Source organism: Euprymna scolopes, chromosome 37 (genome assembly GCF_053919585.1).
Source record: "Euprymna scolopes isolate OS-2025 chromosome 37, ASM5391958v1, whole genome shotgun sequence".
In the NCBI taxonomy this organism is placed as follows: Eukaryota; Metazoa; Mollusca; class Cephalopoda; order Sepiida; family Sepiolidae; genus Euprymna; species Euprymna scolopes.
In genome coordinates, this window is record NC_136518.1 from 83,248,215 (window position 1) to 83,260,976 (window position 12,762).

The 12,762-nt window shown below is 33.1% G+C and overlaps 1 protein-coding gene across 3 annotated transcripts in view; it reads right to left on the minus strand.

Moving 5' to 3' along the window:
• Positions 1-12,762, minus strand: part of LOC145261255 (tetratricopeptide repeat protein 23-like) — a 190,472-nt gene that overhangs the window by 25,438 nt on the left and 152,272 nt on the right. For 2 of the 3 annotated variants that reach the window (XM_080119654.1, XM_080119652.1), the window contains one exon: positions 3,303-3,385. The exons of the other annotated variant lie outside the window; for it this stretch is intronic. In XM_080119654.1, coding sequence (XP_079975780.1) covers positions 3,303-3,385 — 83 coding nt within the window. The remainder of the gene's footprint in view (positions 1-3,302; positions 3,386-12,762) is intronic. 3 annotated transcript variants of the gene reach the window in all.

Here is a 12,762-nt window from a genome sequence, read left to right on the forward strand (position 1 = left end):
TACCGTGCCATTATTCCGCTGTCATTTTATTTATTTGTAAGACACGATCCCAAATATTAGCCTCTTACGTTTCAAGTTAAACTAATACCATTTTTATTTTTGACTAAATTTGAACGTTCGTTATTATTTATTTTTCATATTTGAATTTTTCTTCTTTTGTTATATTGTCGAGAGTATACGGCACCAGAATCAATATATTAATACGGATTATATATATATATATATATATATATATATATATATATATATATATATATCGAATACACATACAAATATATTTATATCAAAAACATATATATATATATATATTTATATCGAACACACACATAAATCTATATGTTACGTAGTGTTATTATTACAATGATGAATGTATGTTCTTTTGTTTTTATCTTAAGAAGGATAAGAGTCTTAAGAGTGTTCATGGAAGTAAGAGATCTTTGAGGTTCATGTGTGTGATCATGTTGTGAGATATGGAGACATTAGCAAGCGTATATAAAGAGAGAGAGTGAGAGTTTATAATTGAGAGAGAGGGTACATATAATTACACTTTGAGAGGGGATTTGATATCTCGATAGATAGACCGATAGATTGGCATTTATACCGATAGATTGAGAGGTTAACATTTATGCTTTTGACAGTTCTGTTTAAACGGGAGTGTTTATATAACATAGATAGACACATATACTTTCTGACACATTTTTTAGATGATGAATTTCAAATGGTTTTTACACATAAATAGACAATGCCTTTTTCATGTAATGATGGACACAGGAGACGGCAGTTATAAAAAACATGATGATCATTTATTCCTTCCAATTGACCGGTCAATGGCTTTGCATTCAGGAATTCAAAGTTTCTTTCTTTACATCTTTTTTCTGTTTAAAACCCTCTCGCTTCCAGAGTCCAAGGTTCGAACTGAACCTTCTCTTACCTGGTCAGACTCTCGTCTGACTCTGACTCTCTGCCTCCCTTCTTCTGGCTTCTCCTAACTCACTAACTCTCACTTCCTATATTGAGAAATTCATGCATATCCGGCCAACGTGATCACAATTCACGTGCCATCAACATGCGCGACCTGTACGTTTCCGAACATTCTGATTTCCCATTTTTCCTTGTTGTTTTCACAAAGGAATTCAACCTACATATCTAATTCATTTAACCCATATTTTATTATCCACATTCTTTCTAACAATGAATAGTTTATTTATTATTTATTTTATCAGAATCAACAATTTACTGGACATTCCATTTAAAACCTATTGTTCTTTAAAACTTATCTCCAGGGTTCGATCCCCGTTTTCTCTCATTTTATTTTCATTTACTTACATGAAAAAGGGGACAAACCTTTTTCATGTAACATAAGTGTTTCAGTGTGAATAGGTATGGTATAATAAATTATGGGGTTTATCAATTCTATTTTTACTTTAATCATATTTTGCTTTGATTTTGATACCCCCAAATTCAATCCAAATCAACAACCCTTCCTTTTCATAAACTATCAGATTTTCATAAATCGGAGTCCATTTTCTGTAGGCTGTTTTTTAACCAAGTCAACGACGGGTACTTTTACTAGTATATATATATATATATATATATATATATATATATATATATATATATATATATATATATATAACAATGTATATTCAGTGTTCATGAAATTGTGTCTACATAAGTGTGTATATTCTTGTTTTTCGCTGTCGTCCAGTGGTTCCTAATTGTTCCGTGTGTGTGTGTGTGTGTGTGTGTGTGTGTGTGTGTGTGTGTGTGTGTGTGTGTGTGTGTGCGTGCGTGCGTGCGTGCGTGCGTGCGTGCGTGCGTGTGTGTGTGTGTGTGTGTGTGTGTGTGTGTGTGTGTGTGTGTGTGTGTGTGTGTGTGACATACAATACAACCCAACATATAACATTTAATACCTAAAGGAGACAGGACACAGTCTTAGGATTATTATCTTGCCAAAAGACAACCATACTTTCATTATTCGTGTCTTGGTGAATTGGCCAAGCTGAAATTGAAGATCCTTTCAAGGAATCGACTTGTAATGTCGATTGTATTATCAAACAACTTTATTCGACGGATGCTTTCCATATTGGAAGACTGGATGCTTTTTTTTCTGCTCCGTTTGCACTCAGGTCCAAAGACCTGTCGCTAGGAACTCAACTATCCCACAGATTCGGACTGCCTCTCCTCGACTTCACCCTGGATTCTGTCTCGGACTTCTTTTTACTCTATAACTAACCCGTATATATCTTAACTTACAGATCCTATTACGTCACTTACCTGACCTTACATGTGACTTCTAAACACGTTTCCAATACCTGATTTAGTCACGTTTAACAACTCCGTGCTGAGTTTGCTGTTTGAAAAGCCAAATTCCATGATCTCTATGTTCAAACTAATAATAATCGATTACCTAAATAGACTATCAGCTAGGCAACCCTATGTTGCCCCGGCATACTATAACGCTTTTCTCTGTTTTTCTTTTTGCTTCTTTTTCCATCTGAACTTTTTACGTTTACATTGTTTTTATCTTTTTCTTTACGTTTACATTGTTTTTATCTTTTTCTTCCTTTCTTTTTCCCGCCTTTCCTTCTTCTTCTCTTTTCACTTCTTCCTTTATTCATTCTTTTATTTCTTAAGTTGACATATTTTTTACTATTTTTTTTTAATTTTTCCTTTTTATTTTTCTCCCTCTTTTTTTTCTCCCTCTTTTTTATTTGTTTCCGATTTCACCCTTTCTTTCCCCATCTTCCAGTTTATTATTTGCATTTTTTTTATTTCTGTTTTCTTTTCTCTTTTTTTATTTTTCTTCTTTATTTTTTTCTTTCTGTTCTTTCTTTTTATCTATTCTCTCTCAATCACTTGTGTTGCTTTTCTGTTTTTTCTATATAATCATCTTCTTTCTAATCCCGTTTTTATGGGAATTATCCCAGACAAGGCATGAAACCACTTGATAAAAGAGGCTAAAAAATCCTATTTCAGGTTCAAAACCTCACCAACGATACGTGTTAGATAAAATAGATTCTGACACGCAAAAGAGCAATTTTCCCCTCTTTGTCAGAAACATCTCTCATAGGATATGAGGATTAAAGGACAACATAAGGAATGCCAAAAGTTAATTAAAGATCCACTTTCTACTCTCCTAAAACCTTAAAAACTTGGATTAGACGAAACCTTTTTTTTTTCAAAATTAACCTTAAACACGACAGACCGACCGAGCATTTTCTAAAGATGCTAGGACGTATCAAGAAGAAGGAAACGAAAATACATGAAGAAAGAACATAATAAAAAAAAAGGAAACGTACGCTCTTAAAATGTCAATATTCCGCTGAACGTCGATCGTCTTCGGATGTTTCTCTCCCAGCATTAAACGGCGGATTTCCAAACACTGTGTAGCGGTGGGGGAGTCGAAGGATGCGGGAGCGGATGATGGAAAGCGACAGATGTTAACAGCAGGAAAAAAGAACGAAAAATTAAAATCATTCCAAAGTTGCGTGTTGATTTGTCAGAAAGCTTTATACATAAATTTCATATGCATATATATATAATATATATATATGTATATTATATATATATATATATATATATATATATATATATATATATATATATATATATATGAGATTACTATACTTGTAAATATTAACTCTTTTATATTTATAATATATTTTAAGTTTAACATTTTGATTACCTTGGTAAACTTATTGTAATTTTTATTTCTTATATATATATAAAAAAAAAGGAAGGAAAAGATCTACCTTAAACCACTAACCTAGTCCTAAAACAGATCCTTTGTTCGATAAAATGCATGTCCATTGGCTGATAGGAAGGGGCGCGGTGGATACTAGAAAGCTGATTGGCTAACTAGAAATCCTCAACATATATAAAAACAAGAAGCAACCACAGAATTCGCGCATAAGCCTGACGAATCCTATAGTGGATGAAACGCAGAATATTCAGTGTAGCTTAATCGCCATATATATTTTATAAATTACTATATATATATATATATATATATATATATATATATATATATATATATATATATATAAGCATTTCATCCCGGCGTTTCCCGGGTGTTTGGATGTGTCTGTTGAACAAAAAAAAAAAGTGGAAGTAAGAACGCAGGCTCGAACCCGTACGGCGAAGGAAGAAAAGAACGGGGAAAGAAAGACGTTTTTTCTGTTACCACCACCACCAAACCTGGAGTGACTCACATTTAAATTAAGGCTAGACAATCGAAAGGTTGGTTAGTTGGTTATTCAATGCGGAATGCAAAGATTCGGAAGAAAAAAAATTTTAATAGAATATATTTGTTGTTTTCACGTCGGTTTCTATTTAACCCATAGTTGGGACCTTAACAGGTACTACCACTCCGGGTCAGAGTGGACCTGGGAGCAATGGTAATTAAAGGGTGGCTCCACATTACCCATAGCCCACAAGCTGGAACCTCGCCACTGGATATAGTTAAAGGTCATATCCAGGACCGTACAATCGAAAGGAGAGGGTGATTTTCAAAAATATCGGCGAAAAAGCGACCCCCGTAGAAAAGTGCCTAGTTTAAGATGAAGATGTTTATGTTTTTAGTTAATGTTTCGATATTTGTCGTCTGAAAAGTCGAACTTCAAAACGATACTGATCTTATAAAAATCCGTCACCTCTATCGAAAGTTTTAGGCAGACATGCAAAGATACATACATTTATATATTGGTAACTAAAAATTTTCGACCCAAACCGATTAAAAAGCTTGCCCTATCTCTGAATACCGTTTATGTAAAATTTCAAATGTTTAAACCAGAAATTGTCTGAGTAATTTGGTAGAGACCGCAGAGGTCAATTTTTTTTTTTTTTTTACTTTAACCCCTATTATGACCCCTTAACATTTATTGTTTTTGGCTCAAATCAAGTTATTAAGTTAGATCCATGCCCAATGTACACACACACACACACGTTCACTTATATATATATATATATATATATATATATATATATATATATATATATATATATATATATGTGTGTGTGTGTGTGTGTGTGTGTGTGTGTGTGTGTGTGTATATATATACTAGCATTTCAGCCCGGCGTTGCCCGGGTGTTTTGATGTGTCTGTTGAGCCAAAAAGAAAAGCACAAAAACAGTAGTAGTAGGAAGTTGCGGGGGGCATAGATTAGAGTTCAGTCGAGCAATTGCCACGAAAATAACGATAAATCAGCGGCAACGTTCCTTCTTTGGGAATGAAGTTGCAGAGAAGAGAAAAGGGCATCCCCCACTAAGCTACGAAGTATATTTTGAACTTTGTCAAGACAGTTGTTTCTCGCAGTTCCTTCCCAGATGTGGCAACAGTACTCGATGCTTGGACGTACTTGGCTCGTATACAGTAGAGAATTTCATCAGCAGTTAGATATGTACTGGCGCGGTAGAAGGATCCTACCATTTTTCCAGCAGACTTGGCAACGGATTTGATGAACATGTTCTATCTCAAATCAGGATTAAAGGTCAAGCCCAGTAGCTTGTCAAAACATGAAGCCTCCCAAGAGAACAGCCATTCATTTCAATTGATGGCTGACGGGGATCAGAGCGTTGATGATGTAAAGATAGAAGCTTGGTTTTAGATGCATTAAAATAAACCAGCCACCTCTTTCTCCATTGTATCACATAAGAGGAGTGAGAATCAGAGAGGACTTGGTCGTTTATGGCCTTTGAAGTGTTGCCATAGATCGTAGTGTTGTCAGCATTAATGTCTACGAATGATCATGGGATGTGGTTTGGGAGATCATTAATATATATTCCAGGTGCTGTATCTGCTCTCCGCTTATCTCGGCATTTTTTCCAGTCGTCCTGGTCTTCTCCTTGCCACTGGACTCGAGTAGTGCCGATTCAGGAAATTTGTGGTTGGTGATTGCGCAACCCTTGCCTCATAATTACACCCACAGTTGCCCCGACAGGGGATATCCTTTGTCTTTCGAGACTGAACGGAGGTATCTATCTATCTATATATATATATATATATATAAATATAATTTAAATATATTTATATTTAAAAATTATATTTATATTTGAAAGTCCATAGGTAAAGGAGTTGTATTATAATTGCTTGTATGAAATTTTATTGATTAAGTAGCGGAAGTGGGGAGGGGAGTCATGCTCGGTCGTAAAATACACTTGAATATAATTTAATTCATGCAGATTTCACATTTTTTATTACAGAGACAAGTGTCTAATGAATATAATATTGAATCTGATACATATTAGTGATTTCCAAAATTAAGGAAAGAAAATGACTTGGGTGCCATCAGCTAGAATTGAAACCAAAGCATTTAGCGCTTCCTATGGTTTGAGTTATTGATAAATACATAAAAACAAATTAAAAATTAAATCACTACAAGCTATAAATGAATTCGTGAGTGCCCAAAAGTAATAGAAATATGTCGGCAAGTTTAAATGAACATTTTGCATTTACCTTGCTGGCGTATTCATCCATCCAAACAAAGATTTTACTCGTTATAAACCATCGTTGGTGTATGACTACTATTTTCTGTAATTTCAGTTTTATGTGACCAGTAGTTTAAGAGTTTATCGGTTAAATATTTTCAACGAGACTAACAGACATATATCTACTGTTTTATTTTTATATATATAATTTTTACATGAAATAGCGAGATAGTTAGCTAGCTAGCTAGATAGCTAGCTAGCTAGATGGATAAATAGATAGATAGATAGATAGATAGATAGATAGATAGATAGATAGATAGATATATAGATAGATAGATAGATAGATAGATAGATAGATAGATAGATAGATAGATAAACGAAGATGATAAAGTAAACGTTTAAAAAAAATGATAGCGAAAAATGAAAAATCTTTTTTCGTCAATCTGTCATGTTCATGGAGCGAAAGAATTTACGTGTCAACCACAATTATGAAAGTTTTAAATGTTTCTCACTGTATTACTTTATTATTATAATAAAAACTGACAATTCCTAGATCGGACTAGATTATCTCCCTTTAATTTTACATTTTTTTTTTTTTGTCTTTGTTTTACGAGACACAAAACGACCGATTGGTGGATTTGCTCCTCGCGAATGCGTGCCTTACATTAAGAGAAAAGGATTATTTGCCCCGAAACGAAAAGTAAAAAAATATGTAAAATAATTAAAACAGTTTTATTCTCTTTAAAGAAATTTGGCTTAAATGTTCTTTATTCGTGAAATGTAATTCCGGTAATACGCGAAATACACGCATAGAAACAGTGAAAATGTCCGTTTAAAAACAAATGAAGATATATGTTGCTGATTACAAGACGTGAAATCTAAAATGAGATTATTCTTAGTTTGAAATACAATCCTCCAATCACGGTTGTCGTTAGATTACCAAAGTTAAGAGATGCTGAGCTTGGGCAGCCCTAAAAATAAGTGACAATTTGGTAAAGATCAAATGCCTCATGTGCTCTGCAGACTAGTAGGTGCTGTCAAGCTATTCTTGTTGCGTTATTAAATGTATATATCATTTCCAACTTGAAATTTTAAAATACTTGCTAAATTATATATATTTATTTCTCTCTCTCTCTCTCTCTCTCTCTCTCTCTCTCTCTCTATATATATATATATATATATATATATATATATATATATATATATATATATATATATATATATATATATACATTATTCATTGAACTTTTGAATAGTCAAGTCGCTGCCTGATGATATCTGTTGTTTGATTGAAACAAGTGGCTATTTGTAGCAGCAGGATGTGAGCATGTTTATATAACAATAAACAAGTATTATCAGCTCTTTTTATTGAGCACTAACAACCTCGTTGAATTCATTAGTCCATTACTTTTGAATATAAAAAAACCCGAGTATATATATATATATATATATATATATATATATATATATATATATATATATATATATATAGTAAGTTATAAAAATATATATTGCCAATTAAGCTACACAGAATATTCCGAGTTTCATTCACGCTAGATTCGTCAGGCTTGGATGAAACGCAGAATATTTTGTGTAGTTTAATTGCCATATATATTTTTATAACTTACTATCTAGCTCTCCATATGTACTGAGCACTGTTGAAGTAAATAATTAAAGTTTACGCGTAAAATTATACTTTCGAATATTACTTTATGTGATTAAATGAAGTAGTCATATATATATATATATATATATATATATATATATATATTTTGAGAGAGAGAAATATATATATATATATATATATATATATATATACTAGGAGGCCACCCGGCGTTGCCCGGTCGTAAGATGCGCTTGAATATGATTTAATTCATGCAGGTTACGTATTTATTATTATAGAGACAATTCTCTATCAATTATTATATGGAATCTAATATATAGTAGGGATATCAAAACTAATATATATATATATATATATATATATATATATATATATATATATATGATTACTTCATTTAATCACATAAATTAATATATGAAAGTATAAATTTATGTGCAAACTTTAAGTATTTATTTCAACAGTGCTCAATACGTAGATAGAGCTAGTTAGTAAGTTATAAAATATATATGGCAATTAAGCTACACAGAATATTCCGCGTTTCATCCATGCCAGGATTCATCAGGCTTTTGCAAGGATTTTGTGGTTGTCTCGCGTTTGTATATACGCAACTTCTATTGAGTTTTTAGTTAGCCCATCAGCTTTCTAGTTTCCGCTACACCCTTCCTAATCAGCCAATGAGCAGGCACTTACAGGACAAAGCCCAGTTGACTTCCGTTCACCCGTTACTTTTTGTGTGCTATTTTGGCGGGGAGCGTAGGTATCTAGTCTCCTGACCTATTTTAAATCTAGGTTAAATGTGTGTGTTTTGATGTTAGTTTATATATGTATATATATATATATATATATATATATATATATATATATATGTATGTATACATATATATATATAAATACATATATGTGATAATTTATATATATGTATGTCTATTTTATTTGTTTATTTTCTATTGCTATTGTTTGTTTTACAATTATTTTGTATCGCTATCCTAGAGTAAAGTTTATCCTGTGATCACAATTGTCCGCTATCTCTCTCCTACTGTTTGATAGATGTTGGGGTTCTGTATCATAATTTACCTTTATTTGTTACTTTCATTTTCATCTTTAATTTTTTTTTTACTTAATCCTTCCTTTTTGCACTGCATTTTATGTGTGTTTATGTATTTATTTATATGTATCTCCCTATGTATATCTGAAACAGATTAGAATCCTGAGCTGGCGAAGAATCAACTACGTTAGCTAGTTTAGCTATACACTTTGGATAGCTAGGTAAAATAGATACAAATTAAATATTTCACAGACAACAGAACGTCTGTAAGAATAATAACCGAAACAAATATTTGAAACAAATAATGAAAGGCTAAATAAAGACACGTTAAATATTTGAAGCAAATGGAAAATAAACAAGAATAAAACGTAGGTGATTTTGGACAATGACGCAATTAAAAGAGATAAGATTAGGAAACAGATGGATTATATTACGTTAATAGCAATCGAGGAGAATCATTCACATCAGACAAATAATGTATCAACAGTGGAAATAGTGAAAAATCAACTTGGTATTACGACGGGGACATGGAAGTGAAATAAAGATACTTAACGTTTAACAAGCTATCGTGCGTTTAACTGCATGATACATATGAAGTTGGAAGTATCTTTATTACAGAGCTTCAAGTCGAGTGCCAACCGTCGGCGAACAAAAGGTACCAGTGAACGCAGGGCATGTCCCTTAGTCTGTGCGCCACATACGCATAAATGTATTTCCTGGGTTAATATTCCGTTTACTGAACGACAATGTGTCATTGAACTGTCTATTGATGTTCTTGTGAACTTTGCGTTGGGTTAAACACCCACACATACTCTCATACTCATACTCTGCGTGCACACACCGCATTTATACGTTGACATGTAGACACATTATATATAGCTATGACAATGAATCAAGGTTATACATACATGAAAAGACGTTGATGGGTTTATAAATGGCCAAATGTATATATGCCATTATGACGACAACGCGTATATATTATACATACATATATTGTCAGTATAACAGAGCTGTTGACGCTGAAAGCAGCAGTAGCTGCATAAGAATATGCAAATGACCAAGCCGGTTGTATCAAATGACATAACGGTGGAGATTTTAAAAAAAAAGGCAAAGGTGTTCGGAGAAGTGAGTTCGGCAAAGGATATTGCGAGAAGTGGTGTTCCAGCCGTGACGAGAGAAGCACATGTTCGAGACGTATGGGTGTCTTCAGAGCAAAGGCAAAATGTCACACACGGCTAGAGAAGACGAAATTAACTTTTTAAATATTTAGAAAAATGCGTTGTTGGAAATGCCAGATATAAAGGGTTTTGTTAAAAACGAAAAAGTGAGTGAGTCGAGTATTTTTCTTTTCTACTGTTCTTTGCGACAGAAACTACATACGCACACATATATACATACACACATATATACATACACACATATATATTTGTTTATGTATGTATACACACACATATATACGATATATATATATATGTGTGTGTGTGTGTGTGTTTTGTCCTGGCTTGAGGTAGTTTAGCCGCACTGATGAGCTGTGATACAGCGAAACAGTACCGTATGTGGATGACTATATATATATATATATATATATATATATATATATATATATATACTAGCAGGCCGCATGGCATTGCCGGTTATAAAATACGCTTAAATATGATATTTTAATTAATGCAGATTTCGTATTTATTATTATACCAGCCGATATTGCCCGGATGCTTGGAGGTGAGTGTTGAGCAAAAAAATGTAGTAGGCAGGCAGGCTCAAACCCATACCTCGAAGGAGGAAAAGGACGTAAAAAAATAAAATGTGACGTCTTTGCCGTTGCGTCCATCGCCAAACCGGAAGTGGCGAAGGTTTAAATTAAGGCTAGTCAGTCGAAAAAAGGGGATTACTCGAAAATATCGGCGAAAAAAAATGAATCCTCTTGTAGAAAAGTGCCCAGTTGAGGGTGAAGGAATATATGTTTTTAGCCAATTTTTCGATATTTTTTATCCGAAGGGCCGGGTTTTAAAACGATAACGTTCTCGTTAAAATCCGTCTCCTTTGTAAAAGGTTTTAAGCAGGCAGACATACATACATACATACATACATACATACATACATACATTTAAACAGACAGGTGAGATTTATATTATAGATTATATTGGACCCAATATATAGTAATGATTTTAAAAGTTATAAAAAAAAGCACTCGTGCGCCACCACCAAGAATCGAAACCAAAACGTTTAGCTTACGATTTACTTTTTCCTTTGACGTTAATGACTGTACTATGACGACCGTTTACTGCAAGGCTAAAAATTAAAACATGAATCGTATGCATATTCGTAATGCCGTCGTTCGACATAAAGCTGGCAAATTTCATTTATTTAATTTTCACACTTTTGCACCTATTTTCCCAGGCTAAACAATTATAAAGTTCCGCATGGGTCCGAATAACTTGTATATAAAGCTTCATGTCTGTAGACCAAAAACTGACAGAAGGGTTTGGTAGGAAAAATTGTTTAAACAAAAATATATACGCATACATATAGAAAGAGTTTTGTGTTTACTATAAGCTTTTTACGAAAATATTACACAAGTATAAATCATATAGAATATCTGCATGAATATAATTACATGTAAATAGTTAGCTAAAGATGATCATCCCATGAGAAAATCGAAAAAACTAATAGGGAGTTAATTAAAATGAATGTTTGAAAGAATATGCAAATCCGCTAGAACTCTTTGCAGAAAAAATGCTATTGCACGACTCATATATAACAAAGTCGTATTTTTAAATGAATAGCAAAAGGGTTTTTAATATATCAAAACACAAAAACTCAAATTTATAGGAGTATAGAAGACATATTTGTGTGTATATATAAAGAACAACTGCATTGATTGCTCCTCTTACATGTGTTGAGCTTTTAATATTTTGCTAAATTTTTCTTAAAGATGTATTTCTTTTACTACCGCTAGTATATGTATATATATATATATATATATATGACTGACAGACACTTTGACTTTTATAGATATACTAGCATGGGTTCCGGGCGTTGCCTGGGTGTTTGGAGGTGTGTGTTGAGCAAAAATAAAGTGGTAGAAGAAAGGCAGGCTCGAACTCGTAAGGCGAAGGAGGAAAAGACGGGAAAAAAAACGTTACATCTTTTCTGTTACGACCACCGCCAAACTGGAAGTGACGTAAGTTTAAATTAAGACTAGACAATCGAAAAGAGAGGATGACTTTCGAAAATAGCGGTAAAAAAATCTACCCCACCCTGTAGAAAAGTGGCCAGTTGAGGGTGAAGAAATTAATGTTTTTAGCCAATTTTTCGGTTGTCGTGTGACGGATCGAACTTCAAACCAATATTGATCTTGTGAAAATCAGTCGCCTCTGTCGAAAGTTTTAGGCAGACATGCAAACATACATACATACATTTATATATTGGTAACTAAAAATTTTCGACCCAAGCCGATTAAAAAGCTTGCCCTATCTCTGAATACACTTTATGTAAAATTTCAAATGTGTAGACTAGAAATTGTCTGAGTAATTTGGTAGAGACCGCAGAGGTCAAATTTTTAAAGCTTTGACCCCTATTATGACCCCTTAACATTTATTGTTTTGGGCTCAAATTAAGTTATTAAGTAAGATCCATGTCCAGGGAACATATATCAAAAATT